This window comes from Lagenorhynchus albirostris, chromosome 9, assembly GCF_949774975.1.
Source record: "Lagenorhynchus albirostris chromosome 9, mLagAlb1.1, whole genome shotgun sequence".
In the NCBI taxonomy this organism is placed as follows: domain Eukaryota; kingdom Metazoa; phylum Chordata; class Mammalia; order Artiodactyla; family Delphinidae; genus Lagenorhynchus; species Lagenorhynchus albirostris.
In genome coordinates this window covers 52,099,330-52,119,539 of record NC_083103.1, presented here as the reverse complement: position 1 = coordinate 52,119,539, position 20,210 = coordinate 52,099,330, and the positions used below count along the sequence as shown (strand labels likewise).

General features: G+C 38.9%; 1 protein-coding gene across 4 annotated transcripts in view; it reads right to left on the bottom strand.

The window, feature by feature from the left end:
* Positions 1–894: 894 nt before the first annotated feature.
* POLD3 (DNA polymerase delta 3, accessory subunit) overlaps positions 895–20,210 on the bottom strand; it is a 52,063-nt gene continuing 32,747 nt past the window's right edge. For all 4 annotated transcript variants that reach the window (XM_060160012.1, XM_060160013.1, XM_060160011.1 and 1 more), the window contains 5 exons: positions 17,601–17,766; positions 15,171–15,277; positions 9,482–9,594; positions 8,282–8,360; positions 895–3,773 (listed from right to left, as the gene is read on the bottom strand). In XM_060160012.1, coding sequence (XP_060015995.1) covers positions 3,571–3,773; positions 8,282–8,360; positions 9,482–9,594; positions 15,171–15,277; positions 17,601–17,766 — 668 coding nt within the window. In that variant the 3' untranslated portion in view covers positions 895–3,570. The remainder of the gene's footprint in view (positions 3,774–8,281; positions 8,361–9,481; positions 9,595–15,170; positions 15,278–17,600; positions 17,767–20,210) is intronic.

Genomic DNA, 20,210 nt, shown 5'->3' with positions numbered 1-20,210 from the left:
CTGGAGCAACTATTTCGTTTCCTTATATGGCCCTTCTCTTCAGCTCTCTCCTGTATAATAACTAATGTCTTCTTAGAGAAACAAAGAAAAGGAATAGAACTGTTCCACTCGTCCTCCTCCGTTTTTTTCAGGGAAATGAGTAGAGGCTCATATCATTGAGAGTGTCAGAGAAGAACTACCAGTTTTTGAAATCACTTTTAAAAACTGAAATCATTTCTGCTAGAGAAAGCTGCTTTGATGGGGGGAGGCAAGGGAAAATACTGCAACTGCCTACCCTGACTGCCAGAATTAAGCAGTCTTACTTTAGCCAGAACATTTTTCTTTAATTCCATTAGAACTTTAATTTGAATACTACTAGAACTAAGATACGATGGGCAAGCATGGGTAGAAACACTCCCTATATGGCACACAAAATCAAAGAAAATGCCAGCTGTCATGCTGAAATAAAAATCAACTTCTAATGTTACTCCTCTTCTTAAAATTCTTTGATTGGCCCTCGTAGTCTTCAAATAAAATCCAAACTCCTTAGCAGGACCCCAACTTCACTTCCCAATATATTTCCCTCCCTATTCCCAAATTCTAATAGTCCATTTCTCCCCAAAAGTCATGTTCCTCTACCTGGAAAATCCTTTCCATTCCTCTTTGCTTGGTAAAATCCTACTCATCCTTCAGAAAAACTGCTTGGCTTTCTCTCCTTCAGGAAGATGTCCTCAACACACACACACCCCCCAATGAGCTCTCTGAGGACCCTGCGCTTATTTATCATTGCACTCACCATGTGATGCTATGATTTCACTTTACTTTCTTGTCCCTTCCACTAGTTCCTGAGGACAAGTGCCAAATTCTAGGATTCTACCTTCTAGTGCTCAGGACAGAAGCGTGACATATAGGAGATACGCAATAAATGTTTTAATGAATAGTAAATATAGCCATCTACGAATCTCACTTTCTCTCAATAAGAAAATATACTCTCTAAAACCTTTCATAAAATAAGGTAACTATCTTCCCTCTTTGACCACACTGACAGCCAGAATGAATATTTTGAAAGAGTGTAACATCTGGGTCATACCCTTGATAACATTTCAGGAAGTTGGTGGCTGACTGCATCATTTATGACATCAAGAAGAAAGCCATCATTTGCAGAGCACCTACGTGTGCCGAATTTATTCTGTATACACATTACTTCACTCTTGGTGGCCCATGGTAACTTGTTTGAGCTCTATTTTGATAAAGAATCTGAGGTTTAGAAATCTGCCCAAGGTCACAGAGCCAGCAAGTGGTGAAGCCAGACTAACACAATGTGCAAGATCAGGACTAGATTTTCTTCTAAAGGAACTAAAAAATGAGGTTGGCTGAATCTAAGATTTCCCACAGGACTGAAAAAATGATGAAGACAGCAAATAACTTGTCCATCTCAGACTATGGGTATGCAGTTTTAACAATATAAACTGAAAACCAGCCTTGTTCCTGTTCAGAGTTTAAATAACTGCATACACTGTTGCCATCCTGTCAAGTAACAGATTCATCAGACAATCAGTTTGAAGCACTGTTTTAAAACAACTTCTCAAATTTATTTAACTCATGTGGATAACATGGTAGAGTTTTTTTTTTTTTTTTTTTTTACAAAAAGGAAACAGCCAGCACTTACTACTCAATAAGCCTTGCAGACGGCTCAGAGTGTAGGCAGCATACTGGGCACAGTGACCACAGGATTTGCATTATGCTTGCAAAGACAGAACTCCACCAGCACCAGAGTTTTCCAATTCAAAATGTGATTTAATTAGAGATCCCAGCATGATAATTTTTTTTTAAAAGGCTGGATTGTTGCTTTTTTTTTCTTTAATTTTCCATTTCTATTTAGAAAAATGACTAGAGGCAATGGCGAAAATAACCATTTAAAAGGGATTCCTCTCCAGAAGTTTTTTGGAAAGTTAAATCCAGCCTTTCCACCCTTCTCTCCATCCTTTTACATTTAAAAAAGAAAGGAGTTTGGAATGTGTCAACCTTTACTCAGCTTGCTGCACAAAGCCTCAGCCTTCTCAAGTTGTAGACGTAATGCAATGCTGGGACTAATCTCCCAAACCTCTGGTTTTAATCAAGTCCATGGGGTGCCTGGCTGGAGGGCCCTGGGTGACAGTTGCTAAAGAAGCTCCTATTAATCTAAGGTCAGTCACAATCCTAACCTTAAACAGTAGACGGCTGACTGCATCACTTACGACATACACCAGGCGAAGGCAGAAGGAACAAGAAGTCAGACGTCCCTCGTCTGTTAAGTCATGAGTCACTCCAGCAGCTGAGCCTGTGTTCCTTTCCCCAGAGCTCACTGTGCAAGGTCACCGCCACACCACCTCCATCCCCTGAGCTCACTGTCCAGCCATAAAGGAAGGTGCTTCCAAGTTATCACTGGAATAAATGATTTTCCATAAGTAACAAATGAAAATGTTTAGATCTACCAATGACTCAGTCTCTCCATCTCTTCTTGGGGAGCCTGTACTTCTAAGCATGTGAGGAAGTTAAAAATACAGAGGAGCAGCATCAATAGACAATGTGCTTTACCTCTTCCTCATTACCTTCCTGGAAAATTGTTGTTTCTAACATTCAGTTTCCTTGAAAAGGAGAAATTTTACTTAACTGTTGTACATTGCATGTAAGAAGGGACTTCTCTTTTTAGCCTTCATTTCACTGTATGGGTTTCCCTCTCTAGGTACTGAGAGTGGGAAAGGGAGAGAGAGGAGGAGACAAAAATCACAAAGTGTAGTATAAAGCACAGCCTGTGTCAGCAACATGACAAGTCCTCTAATGTCATCAATGTTGACTCTAAGTAATTTCTGGTGGGGTTGAATACATCATTACATTTCTATTTGTGCTCTGCCTGAGGCTTTTCCCTAACCACTAATTGCGAATAAAGGGCTCAAGAGTAAGAGCTTTTGTGAAAGGGCTAGAACACAAGTAATGTGCTGGTCTGTGGCCAGGTGTCAGTGTACTTCATAATGAAGGAAAAGAGGATTACCGGGAGATTTTTGTTTCAGCCTTTAGTCCAACCAAGATTTAAAAGACTTACAGAAAATGCTTCACACAAAAGTTTGGTAGTGGGGAAGGGAGGATGGGGAAGTGGTAAACACATCCAGTAAAATTCAGGCATAAAAGAATACCCACACAAGTCCACAAAATACAAAAGAACACAGAGGATCACTTCCTGAGCCATAAATGGATGGATAAGGGCACAGGGTGGGTAGGGCACAGTGGATCAGCCACTAACGGCTTCAGTGATAATTCTGAAACCTGTTCCAATTTATTTTTGGAATGAATTCTTCTCCTGGACAGGTCAAAATTGTGCTTAAAAAATGTTGGAAGATAACAGCTTTTGAAATATTCTTTTGCCTCTTGCTTCCAGGTGATTTCCTTTTTGTTGAAAACCAGAAGCTGTATAAACCTCACAGGATGGAAAAACAGTCTTTTGATAAAGATGAGGTGAGGTACTGGATGAACTTACACAGTAAGTGAGAGTCTGTATGTCTTGGTCTTGTCCCTTGACCACTCCACATCTCTGGACCTAACAGAGATGGCAGTTCACTTCCTCTGGAAGAAGCCAGTAATGGACACTTGTCTATTGGCTTTGCCCAGAGCAGCAGTTCCTTTCTTTGGGCCCTTTCGTTCCTCTTTGGGTTCCTTTTTCAGAGTCATGGTGGGAGGCCTATGTACAGAGGAAGTCTTCATCTTAAGCTCTTCTTCACTATCTGTGCAGGATTCACTCTCGTAGACCTTTTCAGTTACTGGAAGAATAAAGAAAAAAATAGGATATGAGTGGGTTGAGTCATTTAGAACACAGCTCTCGAGAGAGAAAGAGATGTCTGGTTCACTCCAATCCCCTCAGACCCACTGACCAAGGGAGGTGTGCTCACTGACCATCGCAGCTCAATCCCGCTGGGAGATCAGATCCCGCCTCAGGGAGGAAGCAGTATTTTGAGCTCACACAGCCTCTAGCTGGGGCTCAAAATCAACATTCACCCTTACTCCGTCACTGCTATGCCCCATGCCTTTAAGTGGGCCCTTATCATGTGGTTGCCCAAATCCTGCATTTGGGCCTTGGTCTATGCTTAGCTAACTTGCTGAGCTCTACATAAGAAGTGTCTGCATCTCAAACACCTACTTCTACCTCCATGCTTTGACTGACTTCTTCAGTCTCACCTCCCTGACCCACAGTGCCTGCCATTTCCATCACTGGTTTTCCTGGTCTTAAGCTCTGCTCTACCAGCCAGTCCCCATCCTACCTAGCCAGACTCATTGCCATGGACCCTCCTGGCTAGTCCTATCCTGATGTCACCCACTGTGAACTGGAGATTAGCTACTCAACTATTCAGTCCTTGGTTCTCAGTGACCCAGGATTTAGTAATGGTCTACATCATGAAGAATGACTATCTCAAGCAAACCTGGTCAGATGACAAACTTGATAGTTTTAAGGAAGGACAACGATAAAATGAGAAAAAGTTCCCAGTGTTTTTACTCCCTGTCAGCCAAGGGTGTATTGCGCCTTTTCTCCTACCAATAAAATTCACTGATTCCTTCCCACTGGAAACTTTAAAAAAAAATTATACCAGTGAGGAGTCACTATAAGGAAGCCCCAAAGGGCACAGGCAGACAATCGCTTCTAACAATGATGTCCCAGAACTGATGAGGGTCTCTTCAATACTACTGCAGTGCACACACCAACCGCAAGAAACAGTACAATGCCACCCTCCTGTGACTTTAGAGAGATGCAGCAGCTGTACAGTCAACGTCATCTAAATCCTTTCTCAGCAAATGATGGAAAAAGGAAAACACCTTTTCTTAGCTGAATAGAGTAACCTAATATGCATAATATTCAAATGAGTAAAGTGAAAGGTATTTTTTCCCATTAACATACAATGATAGTTTTAAGCTCTCGATTACTGACCAATTTTTTCTAATAAAATATATCCGCCGAACTGTTCTAGAAGCATAGGCTTTGGAATCAAATACACCTGTGTTCTAATACCTAGTCTGTCACTTACATAGTCTCAAATTTTAATGTGTATCAGAATTACTTGAAGGCTCATTTAAACACGTATGGCTGGGCTTTATTTCCAGAATTTTAGATTCAATAGGTCTGGGGTGGACCCAAGAATTTGCTTTTCTAACATGTTCCCAGGTGATGCTGATATGCTGCTGGTCTGGGGACCACACCTTGAGAATCACTATTCTTTGCTCCCCTGTAAAAGGTGATATACTGCCCTACAAAATGTACAAATACACCCAGTAGTCTTTGGCAAGCACTCTTCAGTGCTATATTTTCCTCTTGCAATGGGCCACGCTGGAGGTCAACTGGCTATAACCAGTGGAGTACTCCTTCACCTTATTCATCTATTCTTATTAAGGTTGCATAATCAACAGTCCCCTCCCTAAGAGTTCCTAGGATTTGTCATTACTTTCAACAGCCTAGAAGTCACTTTGGCTGACCCCTGTCAACGAAGAGGCTAAAAAAACACTAGTAAGCTTTCAATATATACTAAGCGTTCTTGAAGATCTTAAGGCTCCACAGACCAGAGGCATTAGAATCTCCCATGAGCTTATTAGAAACACAGAATCTCAAGTCCTAACCCAGGCCTACTGAATCAGAATTTGAATTTTGTCAAGATCTTCAAGTAATGCATCTACTCAACAAAGTTTAAGAAATGTTGCTCTAAGATACTTCAGGAATTTCCATGGTATACTTGTTAGTTCAACAATTATGAACCCAGAACATCATCCCCATCCTGATGCAACTTCAAAAGCATTACATAACTGGATTTTAGAACAAAATTATGAGCTGTTATTTACTCAATATCTCAAATTAGGGAATTCTAAAGAGCCACCTACAGATATAGAAAAGACAAGACTTGCTCCTCCATAAGCTATATTATGTATTCAAATGGTGGCATGTCTGTAATATTAAACTTCAGCATCAATTAGCTCATTATTTCATGACTAACCACTGGTTGTCTCATTGCCGACTCTGTGCAATGCACTGCTTGAGGGAGTTAAAAACCAGTCAGGGCAGCACCAACAGAATTTCTTAAGCAGAACACTTTGTATATACCTTAAGAGCTAAAAGGAGCATTTCTATATTCAAAGCTGTGGCTACTTCAAACTACAGAACAAAGGAGATTTCAACTTAAAAATACAGGACCTTTATTTTAGCTGAACAACACGCCACTTTTCTGGGCTGCCATAAAAACAGGCGCAGTTTGCATGGGTAGAAGAATTCTTTTCCACTCAACTGTTTTGCTCTTAGAAATCCACCCTGTCCAGAAGTCCACCCCAAATTTATCTCAGGGGCCCAACTCCCCAGTCCCTGTAGTAAACTCACAGAAAGGGAAAGATCAGCTTTTTAAGCCCACAGACCAACCCCCATCCAGTACAGGACAGGAGAAGCCCCCTGTGCTGGTACATCTGGAACAGTCTGAGCAGAGAGAGGAAAGCAGAACTCCTTTATTGGTTACAGGAGCCAAGATTCATTAGGTTGACCTTGGACTAAAAACCTTAAAAAAAAATGTGCTATGTGAGCACAGTTTTCATTGTTGCATCCAAGGCTCTTAATAGTCCTGTCTGGAGACAGGAGTACAAAAAAGTTCACATCCCATACCTGGCCAAAACTTGAGTACTATGTTTTGAACAAAGCAATAGGTAATTAGCCCCAAATTCCCAATGAACTCCCATAAAGATATTTTTGACACTTTTCTTTTGGGGTAGCAGGAGGGAAAAACTGGCACTGATGCTTTTGTCCTCTTAAGTTTAAAAGAATAAAAAATTCAACAGTAAATATGTAAATTACCATTAACAGTCAAACCAAGAGGCTTGAAATTCATTACTAGAAGACTAAAAGCAAAAAACAAACAAAACAAAAAAAGACCAAAATCCAGAATTCATAGGCACAAGAAAGTTATCACTGAAAAGATAGAAATTTCCTGTGTAAGGAATTTTATTCCCAATCACATGCTACAATTAAAATGGCAGAGGCCTTTTCAGATGAGTGGGAGGTGGGGAATGGGAGAGGGCTCGAGACTGATGAAAGGTCTTCACTAGTTTTTTTTTTTTTTTGCGGTATGCAGGCCTCTCACTGTTGTGGCCTCTCTCGCTGTGGAGCACAGGCTCCGGAAGCGCAGGCTCAGCAGCCATGGCTCACGGGCCCAGCCGCTCCGCGGCATGTGGGATTTTCCGGACTGGGGCACGAACCCGTGTCCCCTGCATCGGCAGGTGGACTCTCAACCACTGCGCCACCAGGGAAGCCCCCTTCACTAGTTTTAACAACCACATTGCCTAGGGAAAGTTGATTCTTCAGAGTCTATCAATCTTTTTAAGACAAAAATTTGAACCAGAAAAGGAAAATCAAGAAAGGGAAAAAATACTTCTCTGGAGAGCCAGTGTGTGGCAGGTGCCACAGGAAAGGAGAAATGACAATTCTCGGCTATCTCACTAACAAGCGGTTGAAGAGCCTAAACCCACAACTTTTTACAAACACAAAAGACAGTACCAGGATCTGAACATCTCATCGGGCCTCAAGTGCTAAATCTTAAAAGCCCCACAGAAGTCGGTCAATCGTGGTAGAACAAGCTAAAACATGGCTGAAGAATCAAGCAATGACTTGAGGCCTGAATTCTAATTTCCCTCTAGGCCTCCATAAAAAGCACATGCTGTTACCTAACATGGCTTACAAGCAGGAAACATAAAGGAAGTGATTTGGAAGAGTCAGACCCCTCTATAGAACAAATGGGACAAAACACAAAGAAGACTCTTGACACTCTCTTCAGAGTCTAGTCTTCTATAGGAGCTTCTTTTCCACTGTTCAAATGTATAAAACAAACATTCAAAAAAAACCCAAATGTTTCTCAATGTCTATGATTTAAAATTGGTATTGTGGTTTCCATCTTGAAAGTGTTTTTTAAATATATTACTTCACATGAATCTTCACAACAATCCCACATATAGGCAAAATGGTATTTTCCCTCCACTCCACAGATCAAGAAACTCCCCACCAGAGATGATGTGACTTTTATGCAAGATCTCAAGCATATTACCCAAACAGAAACCCAGGTATTCTGACTTTAGTTGTAGTGTTCCCTATATTCCACTACTCAAAGTGTGGGCCACAGGAAAGCAGCCCAGCACCACCTGGGGATGAATCATGTGCATATTAAAGTCTGAGGCACCCTGCTCTGTAAGGGATTAAGGTGCTCTCCATGGTAATAACTCTATCTCTGGATTTGGAGTCAAAAATTTTTCTTACCTATGCAGCCCTCCTCGTCCACAAAGGCTTTAGATTTTAGCACACGTTTTCGTTTTCTTTTGTTTTCTCCACTTGAGCCCTAAAAGATCATAGGAAGATCAGAGGATACAACATTAAATTGACCAATCAAGCTACAGAGAAAAATAACAAAAGTTTTTTACTCTATAACAATCACCCTCCAATATTCTATGACGATAAAAAGTTAAACAAGTTATCTACAAATTTCCCTTTAGGGGATCAGCCCAACCACAGACAAGTTATGCTCATTGATACTTCATTGTGAGAAGGAAAGTAGCATGTTGAGCAAAGAACTGTGTTCATTCAGTCAACAAACTTTTGTTGGGTAGTGCAGGCGTCAAGGTTAAAAAGACCAATAGGACAAGGGCCTTAGTGGAGGAGAGAGACAAAGAAAACAGACCATTGCAATCCACTGTGGTAAGGGCTTTAATGGAAGGCCACAGCAGATACTATGGAAGCACTCAGGGAAGGCCTCTAAACCAGACCAGAGGTCTCCATGGCATCCACCCTTGCCGTGGATACCTGCTAGTTCAATCTTGGCACTGCAACATTACAACTGTCTAATTTAGTATCAAAAGGTATTACTTATACCAACTTCCTTTTCTCTCCACTGGTCTTCCACCCCATTTTCTCTTCAGCTAATGAGGAAATCAGTGCAAAATTTAAATGAGTCTTAACACAATGAATTAAGGAAAACTAATATTCATAAAGGAAAAAAACCACCCATCTTCTCAGTCCTTCATTATCTACACTAACAGAATCAGACAAGAGCCAGATGAAGATCATTGAAAACTGTATTTCCCCATTTGCAGCCCTTTTCTTGAAGAGCAACAAATCTGCATAAGTTGTTTGTTCTACTCTGTCTTTCACACACTCTGCTGCAAGACTTCACTTTGCACAATGCCAACAGGAGTTGGGTGGCACAGCTGCCCTAAAGCTGGAGGGAATGAAAAACAAAAGAGCTCCCAGGATTGACTTTGGCCACATTCCTGAGATGACACCTTATGGCTGAACTCCCTCTTCAGGAGAGAAGAGAGGGAATGCCCATTCTGCACTACCTATAGGAGAGCAGGACGAGACAGGAGCCGGCTACTGACATCTGTGAAGTGTACAGCAGCGAACTAACGTAGCAGAGTAGTTTTATCCTTGGGCGATAAAGGACACATCCCAGTAAAGTTGTACCTTGACAGAAGGAGGCTCTGGCTCAGTCTTCGGCACTGGTTCAGGAGATGGAGAAGCAGGAGGAGGTGGGGATGGTGACTCAGCTTCATGAGCCCCAGGAGAGTCTAGTATGACTGAAATAAGGAAACAAGCTTAGATAAGAGAACTACAGCAGTGTCTGGTACAATGCCTTCTCCACTGGCTCTCTAAACTTCCATGTCCAACAAAGGGTATTTTGCAAGCAGTAATTCAAGACAACCAAGGACTCTGCAATTATATAACTATAAGTATCTTTAAAATACATATTTTATTAATTTTCATACAAAGAGAATCAAAGAATCAAGAATTATTAGAGCTGGAATATACCTTAGAGATCATCTTAGCTAAGCTTCTACTTTTATAGATAAGTCAAAGTATGAAGTTGTTTTATAAATATCCACTGATCAAAAAAAAAAATATCCACTGATCATCTACCATGTGTCATGTATTTCACTTACATTATTTTACTTTATCCTCACAACAAACCTAAGAGACTAATACTATTATTCATCCATTAGAGTTGAGTAAACAGAGGTTCAGAGAGGTTAGTTAACTTGTCAGGGGCACAGAGCTTGCAACTGAGGCAGGAAGTTTTAGACCCCAGTCAGTCTGATTCCATAGTCTTACTATTCCAACTATCCCATGCTACCTTACCACTCAGGGCCAGACATTTTCTCTTAAGATCAAGTAAGTGGAGATAATCCTCAGATTATATCAAATGTGAGTACCTTTCATCTGAAGAGCTACAAATCCATTACAAATATATTTAAAATACACTGACGCATCCACATTCCTTATGCTTATGTCACTAAAATTATATTGAGGGAGAATGCTTGACTAAGGCAGACAGACATAAATTCTAGCATATGAATGTGGGCAAGTTGTAAAAAAATCTCTTTGAACTTCAGTTGTATAAAACAGAAATAATAGTTAACAGTGATTTTGTGACTGTGGTCTGAGGATTATTTGCCATCACTTGAGATGTATGTTAGACTGAAATTTTCCAGCTGATATTAAGAGCATAAACTGGGGAGTGGGGAAATCATCTTTGACACAATGATCACAATTACAGCTCTAACAACTAGGACTTGCTTGTTAATATGTGTTTGGGAACTACTTCTCACTTGCCTCACTGATGAGGCTTATTTTGCTACACTGAGATTAGCAGGAAAGAATATTTTAAGGAGAGAAATATTGCTACGGAAGTGGTACCACCTGAAACGACAGTACCACCACGGGGATCCCATCATTTCTGAATAGTTCCAGAAATAGTATAAGGCCCATAAGAGAGGAAGTGAAAATCCTCAGCTGACCTATTGCTTAATTACCACAAAGAAATTGCTGGTCAAGGGACTGGGTAAGCTGCTTAGCCTCACCTGCTCCCTGAATCTCCTGGCTGTATTCAAATTCTTAGCACAAGTCTTGGATCTGAAATTCTCCCAACCGATTAGGTCAGTGTTAAAAATTATGACAGTGGAGGGTTCAAGGCCAAATGACCTAAAGAGGTGAAGCAGAACAACAGCCAGAAAGAAACAATTATACACTTCAAGTATGAAATGGGCCCCAAAACTTTATAAGCTCTAGGAAATAAAAACATAAAAGGAAAGTGGTCCAGCTATTAACCAGCTCTGGGAGGCTGGAACATGATGGGAGCTCAAGGAAGCAAAAGTCCAGTCAAACCACAGAACCAAGCACACGTTTTTCTGAAGGTATAGCTATTAAGAAAGCTGTGTCACAATGTGTTACAGTGGTGGGAGTGAAGTTTATGTGGTGAGGATGCCAAAAAAAAGGAATTTTGAGTACTCTCAGTAATAAGTTTAAGAGTTCTTACTCTATTTACAGTTCTGTAACAACTTGACTTAACCAAGGAAAACACAATCCCAGTGGCACCCTCTAAGACCCCTCTCACTGCACTGTATGGACTGTTTATCTACACTTCACCTTCAGACTCTAAGGTCCACACAGGCAGAGGCATCATGATTTCCCTAGCACTGAATATACAGTAACAATTTCTTTTAAATAAAGGAAAAGAATCATTTTCTGAACTAAATTTGGGATGATGGGCTTCTAGGTCAAGGAAGATTCAGCATATACCTCCTTCTCCCTTCCACACACCCCCAAAGAGAAACATTATAACGATAATAAAGGAAAGAAATGTTGTAACCCTCTCATAATGGGGAAGAGAACACCAGAGGAGCCAAGAGCTCTTAATGAATAAGAAATTTCAACAAATCCCTGGAAGATGGAAGGCAGATGGGAAAAAGTTGACAAGGGAAGCATCAGTCCATTAGGTGAGTCTGATAGGAGAGGTTACTATATATTATAAAACTTGTATTTTTGAAATTGTGTACATGTATTACTTTGTTTAAAAAAGTTTTTTTAAACAAAATACTTTAAGAAAGGAAGGACAGGGAAAACAACTAGAATTTTCTGGGCTTTACAAACATTAATCATTCATTTTCATAATAACCCCACAAAATCACTATTACTATTTCTGTTTTATATTGATACAACTGAGGTTCAAAGAGACTTTTTTAAAACTTGCCCACATTCATATGCTAGAATCCATGTCTGTCTACCTTAGTCTTTATTACCAAGCCAAGCATTCTCCCTCAATATATTTTTAGTGACATAAGCATAAGGAATGAGAAACCTCACTCACCCCAGGAAAGCAACCTTTGTTGGGGCAGCATAAGAGCTGTGGTAAAACTAATTGCAGGGATCCAGTAATGTAACCACTGTTTATCAGAGAGTTTTCTGGAAGAGATGGGTAACTAGGATTCCTGAAAATCATTCATAGCTTCCTTTAACCTTTAAAAAAGGGGCAGTGGGTCATTTGCTTAACATTCCCTATAAGCAGTTTGCAAGGACTGAAAATGGTAGCAAGGACTGAAACATACCATTTAAAACTTTTTCCTAGCAATATAGATAGTACTCTTAATGTTGTTTCTCTCTGGGTCTGGCCTTTTCTCGCTTTACAAAGGGAGTATGTACAATAGAACTGCTAAAGGTGCTTATGACTCTGCCAGGGAGAAAGAGAAAGGAACAGTCCCTTGGGTAGAGAGTTAAGGATATGAAGTTGACGGGAATTTTCTGAGAGAAGGTACTTTCAAGTGTGTTTATTACCATTAAACGCTTACTGAATTTCAATAGGAAAAGTGGGGTGAATAATAAGAAAACTGACTCTATGTTAAGCACTGTCCCGGCACTTTTGACGCAGCATCTTATTTAATGTTCATAAAAGGCCAGCACAGTTTGTGATAACATCCCTATATGAGAGACGAGAAAACAGGAATTGATTAAGTAAAGTAATCTGCCTAAAGTCACATGGTCAGTGGTAAAGGTTAAGATTTAAACCCAGGTCTGTCTAACTGCAAAGTCTCTGCCATTTCCTCCACTCCCGCTGCTCATGTACTAACTTCCAGCTGAAGACAGCATATTGAACTAATAGTGTAACAGAAATAAAACAATAATAGGTTAGAGACTGTATGAATGTTTAAAATGAAATCCCACTGGCTTTGAGACAAAGAAGAAATTTAGGAATAAAATGGCAAAGGTTTATAAATTTAGTCAGATGCCAAAAATTATCTTTGCCAGAAAAAAAAATCTGAGAGCCTCTGCTTTATATCATCTGCTATTATAGGTTGTCCACCTCTTTCACATTTCTTCTCCCTTCCAAACTAAATAACCCCACTCATATTTCTAATCACTTAAGGGTATTATTTTTGTGAGCTAAGGATCAGAACTACAGAGAATATTTCAGAAGTATGTAAAGAGTGTTCAATCAACCACAGTAATTCCTTGACTTAGAGCTGACTCCTTCACTAATACTAGAGTATCTAGTTTACTTTTTTAATGTACATTAGGATGATGGCTTCAAAGACTTTTTTAGAATCTTCTTCAAGTTCTTTTCCTGGTTGGAATTTAGGGAAAACTGTTCCAATTAGCACACATTCCTAAGTTACTTGCTAAGTTATTTTCCTGTGTGTCTGCATAGATTTGCCTCTATTTCCTTCAACTCTTAACCAGTCAGAATGTTCCTTGATGGTTGTTTCATCACACACTTGGGAATCTTCCTTTCTGTAGTCTTGGTTAAAGCATTTTGATAAATGACATGGAATGAGTATATAGCAACTGCTCCACTGGGATGGTCACAATACCCTATCCCTATCCATTCCACAGTCAATGGAAACCCTAAATCCATGGAAGAGTCAAAGATGTACCTCTGCCATAGACATATTTAACTTTCTTGTACAATTTCTTATGTATATTCATTTCTTTTGCATTACTGTCACCTGTATATATAATTTGTTTTTTCACTCACTTGAGCTAATATCCCCCCACTTTTGGGGAGCCTCTGTTACCATTTTTAGCGCTTCTTAGTTTCTGGTAAAAGTAGAATCTAACAAGTTTAGCTTTGTCCTTCAACAGCATAGCAGGTTCCTTTTTTTGCATTCATTTTTCTTTAATCTCTTTTTAGTGTCAGTTTGTTTGCTCTTGTCTACCTTTATATGATGCTGAATCCCTTTGGACGATAGTTCCCCTGGCCATTACCAAAAATGTTTTATACTCATTAGGCCATGAATTCATGGAGAATCAATCACAGCAGCTCAAGCTTTTCACCACTCGTTCTCAAACCAGGCTTTTCAGGATCAAAGTAATCTGGCATATCGGTCCAACCCAGGTATTGTTCTCTTTGGTCTCCTCCTTTTTCTGTACACTTTCATTTACACATTTTGGGAAGGATAATTGATACTGGCTCTTAGAATAATTGATATTCTTTTAAAAGGCACATTAATTTTTCAGGCAAGACTCTTGCCCTTATTCTATTCGCTTATTGTACAACAGTGTCTACAACTTAAAACTGGAAGGGTTCACAGTGTCATTCCCTCTCAACAATGACCATACAGATTCTTCATCTTAGCATGGTTTTACTTATGTGGTACAAAGCGCCACCAATACCCCTATGCCTACAATATCACCCATTTTATAAGATTCACATGAAGGTACCCAAAGGAAGAGCTCCATTTTATTTTTTAAAAAAGAAAACGTCCTTGTTAATAAATGTAATAATCCTTATTCTCTTTCCCTTTGTGTTTGCTACTTTGACAAATTACCATAAGATTATGGTTCTTGTCAAAAGGTTAAAGTAGCTTTTAAACAGAAATAGGTACACTGTGTCTCTCAGTGCTAGGATTACTATTGTCACTGTGACCCATAATAAGTAACTTTTTAGCTCCTTGAGCCTAAAATCATCATAATAAGAACTGACCTTTCTGTGGACCGAATGTTTGTATTCCCTCAAAATTTATATATTGAAGCCCTAATCCCCAATATGATAGAAGTAGGAGGCGGACCTTTGGGAGATAATTAAGTCTCGAGGATAGGGCCCTCATGAATGAGATTAGAGACACAAGAAAGATGATTTCTCTCTTTGCCACGGAGGATATAGCAAGAAGGTGTCTGTCTACAAATGAGGAAGAGAGTTCTCACCAAGGAACTGAATCAGCAGACACCTTGATTTTGGACTTCTTAGCCTTCAGAACTGAGAGGAATAAATTCCTGTTGTTTAAGCCTCTCAGTCCATGGTATTTTTTGTTATAGCATCCCAAATTGACTGAGACAATCCCACTAGCCAAAAATTAAAATTTAAAAAATTAGCAATGCCCACCTTCATCTTCACTGCTATCAGACTCAGGAAGTTTGATTCTTCTCCTCTTTTTCTTCATGTTTTCAGTTTCTTTTGTCTCATCATCAGATACCTCCACTTGCTTCCTCCTGTTGCCATTCGGGAATAATTTAAGCATGTTACACAAAATAAAAATATAAGTATTCATGTGCTACTGTCAGCCTTGCTTCATAACTCATGATCTTAATTCCAGAGGGTAGAAAGTAAGAGTCGTAATAGACCCATAAGGATACTCTGCTAACTGACCACAGCTAGGTCACTTCGTGGGGTAACCAGAATAAAAACTTTCTCTAGCTCTCTAAAGACCACTGTAAGCTACTTACCAGGTTATTGAAAAATTTTCCAAATTCCTTCTTACTTCCCCTACTGGCCTTTCAATCATTCAACAAGCATTAAATAAGCAGCTACTACCTACATAAAGACTTTTTGCTAAATGCTCAGATGCAAAGATCAAGAAAATACCGTTGTTCTAAAGAAGCTCTGGCAGGAAAAATGGGCATAAATACCACTAACTATAAAATACAATGTGATAAATTTTACTAGACAAATAACCTAGATCCATCTTGACATTATTTAGCTCCTCTGTCTGGATACTCCACCACACTATTCATTCAATCAACAATAATTTATCAAGGGCCTAGTGTGTGTTATAGACACAAATAAGTACAAGACATAGTTTTTACCTTCAATCTTATTTCTTATGTAACTAAATATCAACTTATTTTTCTACCTTAAGCTAGAAAAATAACAAATTAAACCCAAAATAAGTAGAAGGAAATAATAAAGAGCAGAAATCAATGAAATAGAAAATGTTAAAAGGTAAAAGTTATTTTTCAAGAAAAGATTAATAAAATTAGTAAGACTTTTACAAGACTGATAATGAGAAAAGTATACATTACCAATGTTAGGAATGAATGAAGAAATCTATAGTGATACCTACAGATTCCACAGATACTCAAAGAATAAGGCTATATATATTATAAACATTTTTATGCCAATAAACTCAACAACTCAGATGAAATTCCTTTAAAAACACATTCAAAATTGACCCCAAAAGAATAAGAATATTTGAATAGCTCTATTTAAAGAAATCAAATTCATAATAAAAATTTTCCCACAAAGTAAACTCCAAGCCTGGGTCCACTGGTGAATTTTATCAAACTTTTATGAAAGAAACAATACATACCTTACACAAACTCTTTTGGAAAACAGAGGAGGAGGAAACTCCTCTCAACTGATTGTATGAAATGGGCATAACTTTGATACTGAAATCTGACAAAGACATTACCAGCCAAGAAATTAACTGATTATAGCCCCCATAAATATAGATGCAAAGAATTCTTAACATAACATTGACAAATCGAATCTAGCAATATATAAAAAGGATAATACATCATGACCAAGTGGGGTTTATCTCAAGAATGCAAGGCTGGTTTAACATTTGAAAACCAGTCAGTGTAATCCACCACATTAACAGAAACACCATACGATCGCCTCAATAAATGCAGAAAAAGTATCTGTCAAAATTCAACACCCATTCATAAAACATTTCAGCAAACTAGGAATAGAAAAGACTTCCTGAATCTGGTAAAGGGCATCTACTAAAAACATACAGTTAATGTCCTACTTGGTGGTGAAATCCTGAATGCATTCCTGGCAATAACCATCAACAGCGAGTGTCATACCCATCGTTAGAAACATTTTAATCCATCCCTATCACATGTTCCTAGGAGGTGAGGCCCACTGGACAGAGAGCTCTGACCCTCTGAAACGTCAGCATTTTGTTGATGTTTTCTAATAGCGTAGCCCCAATCTTGCCACAAAAGTCAAGTATGTCTAGGCCTATCTGTGCTGACAGTGTCCTTTAGAATTTCTTTCAACAGACTAGCTCCTACCAACTATGAGGTAGTGTCTCAAATTCCTGGATTCATTTTTAACAGCTTGTGTGCTTTTTGTTTTCTTTTCTAATTACATTTTACCACTTGAAACATAAACTCATTGATATAAAAAGAAAACAAAGAACTTTTTCTCTTAAATTTCACTGGAAACAGTAACCCCTCATTTGGCAATCTGAGGTGAAAAACAGACACAGAGACATACAATCAGGCACGCTTATGCCATGTCCACAAATATAAAATGAAGTAAAGGAGAAGACAATCAATTTAAACGCAATGGGGCCCAAAAAACTGGCTTTGGGCTCTAAATCATCTGAACTGGCTGATTCAAGTTCTGCTTCACTAGACAAGCTATGGAGCTTCTCTCTTCATTTTGGTTATGCAGCTGTATCCTTAAGGCTATCCCTAGTAGGATTTAGTGCTCAGCTGAAAACTGCCTGCTTGTCAATAAGCCCAAAAAGACCTTCTCACCCCCAGCAGAGACACTCTTCCCCCACAAGTAACAAAATTTTCCTACCTTTTTCTTTCCTTCTGCTGCATCTTAACAGGCTCTGCTTTTTTGCTAGATTTCTTCAGGCCCACAGGGGCTGCCAGCTTTGGTTCAGTGACAGACAGTGGAGGTTGCTCCACTTTTTTTTCTTCTTTCACTGCTTGTTCTGAATCCAAATTGACTTTAATTTTATCTGTAAATAAAGTATAGCAGATGACATATAACCCCATCATGCAATATTAATCTATCATTCCTTTGACAGTTTACTAGGTGCCAGGTAATATATTAGGCACAGGGGCTAAAGGGATAAAAAACAGTCCCTGTCCTAACAGAGCTCATGGTCTAGTCAGAGAACATTTCTCCTTTCCAACTACCACTCTAGCTATAACTGTTTTCATTTCTGCCTCCTACTAATCCCTCATTATATCACAGCCCCCAAGCCAAATGATAGTAAACGTAGCACTTAGAAAAAAATGAATACAACTTTACGAAGTACCAACATTCTCATTTGTTAGATGAGGAAATTAAGAGTCAGAGGGATTAAAAGATGTTTCCCAAGAGTATGCAGCTTATGAATTCTGAAAACAGAAAAGCATCTCCTTTGTATACGCAAAAAAATATGAAACACCTTTTTAAGCAAAGAATGATAACAGATGATGACTTTTTAATTTTGTCACCAATAATTTTTTGAAATATATAAAGCATTAAGGTTTTTGTTACTGAAACAGAATTCATATCATAAAATTTACCCTTTTCAAGTGTACAATTCAGTGGTTTTTAATTGCAACAACACCACCATCCAATTTTAGAACATTTCATCACCCCTAAAAGAAACCCTGTACCCATTAGCCATCACTCTCCAACCCATCCCTTAACAACCACTAATATACTTTCTGTCTCTATAGATTTGCCTATTCTGAACATTCTGTGTAAATGAAATCATATAACATGTGGCCTTCTGTGTTTGGCTTCATTTATTTTGCATAACATTTCAAGGTTCATCCATGTTGTAGCATGTATCAGTATTTCATTCCTTTTCATGGCTGAAAAATATTCCATCATATGGATATATCACATATCATTTAACCATTCATCACATGATAGACCTTCTTGGTTATTATGAATAATGCTGCTATGAACATTTGTACAAGTTTTTGTGTGAACACACAGTTTTAATTCACTTGAGTAGATACCTAGGAGTGGAAGTGCTGGGTAAATATGTTTAATTTTTTGAAGCACTGCCACAGTTTTCAAAGTGAGCACATCATTTTACATTCCCTACAGCAATGTATGAGGGTTCAATTTCTCCACATTCTTGCTAACACTTGTTATTGTCTGGCATCTAGTTTTAAATGGTTCAAATACCAACAATCAACTCTTCATCCAGCTCTAAAGCTTCATTTTCATTGCACTGATCTTGTCATGTGTCAAATACAATAAAAACATTCATAATTTTACTCTAAACATTAAGCCTTGAAAAAAACATCTGTTAAATAAATCAGCTTTGTAAGCCATTCTTTTAATTAAGTGAATATTTCATTCCTTTATTTTATCCAGGTTTCCCCCCTCCCTCTATTACATTCTATCATAATATCCTGTTACTCTCTGCCTAGCTATTACAATCATTAAGTATTTTATTTTTTCTGTATTTATTTGTCTTTCTATTCCAGTAGAATATAAGGGCCATGAGGACATTTTCTGCATTGTATCACTAGTGCATAATAGTGCCAAGCATGTAGTAGGCGCTCAATAAATATTTGCTAAATAAACACATGAATAAATAAATGTATACTTCTGTTTGACTTTTACAATTTGCAGTCATGTTTTATGTATTTTAGAAATAATAGTAATTTTTAAATTCACTGGCTTTTAAGGTTACAAACATATTAAAAACAACAACAACAAATAAACATGTGGGCCCCATCAAAGTTGCCAAGAAACCACACAATCTGATTGGGTATAGTGGACTAGCACCAGGCGTGCAGGCCAGTGACATTAGCATGACATATTTTCACAGAAGTAGGGAGCCCTCCTTATGCACTGTGCCTGCAGTAATACAATCATGCCTCCCAATAACCTGAAAGTAGCAAATTTTCAATATTTTTTCAGAACATAAAGATGTTCTCTGATAGCATTTTTTTTTTTTGTGCAAGCCAATTTTTTTTTTAATTTTTTAATTTATTTATTTATGGCTGTGTGGGTCTTCGTTTCTGTGTGAGGGCTTTCTCTAGTTGTGGCAAGTGGGGGCCACTCTTCATCGCAGCGCGCAGGCCTCTCACTATCGCGGCCTCTCTTGTTGCAGAGCACAGGCTCCAGACGCGCAGGCTCAGTAGTTGTGGCTCACGGGCCCAGTTGCTCCGTGGCATGTGCGATCTTCCCAGACCAGGGCTCGAACCCGTGTCCCCTGCATTGGCAGGCAGATTCTCAACCACTGCGCCACCAGGGAAGCCCTCTGATAGCTTTTATGGCAAATAAAAAAAACGATTACCCCAATCTGTCCCCTAACTACCATTTTGACCATCACAGAAAAGCAGATTTCTGACTAATTTTACTTGCATAGGCATGTAACAAAACTGCTTCCCACAAAATCTTTGTAAAGTGCTATGCTCCAAGAAGTGTGCCATAATTATCCTGCAA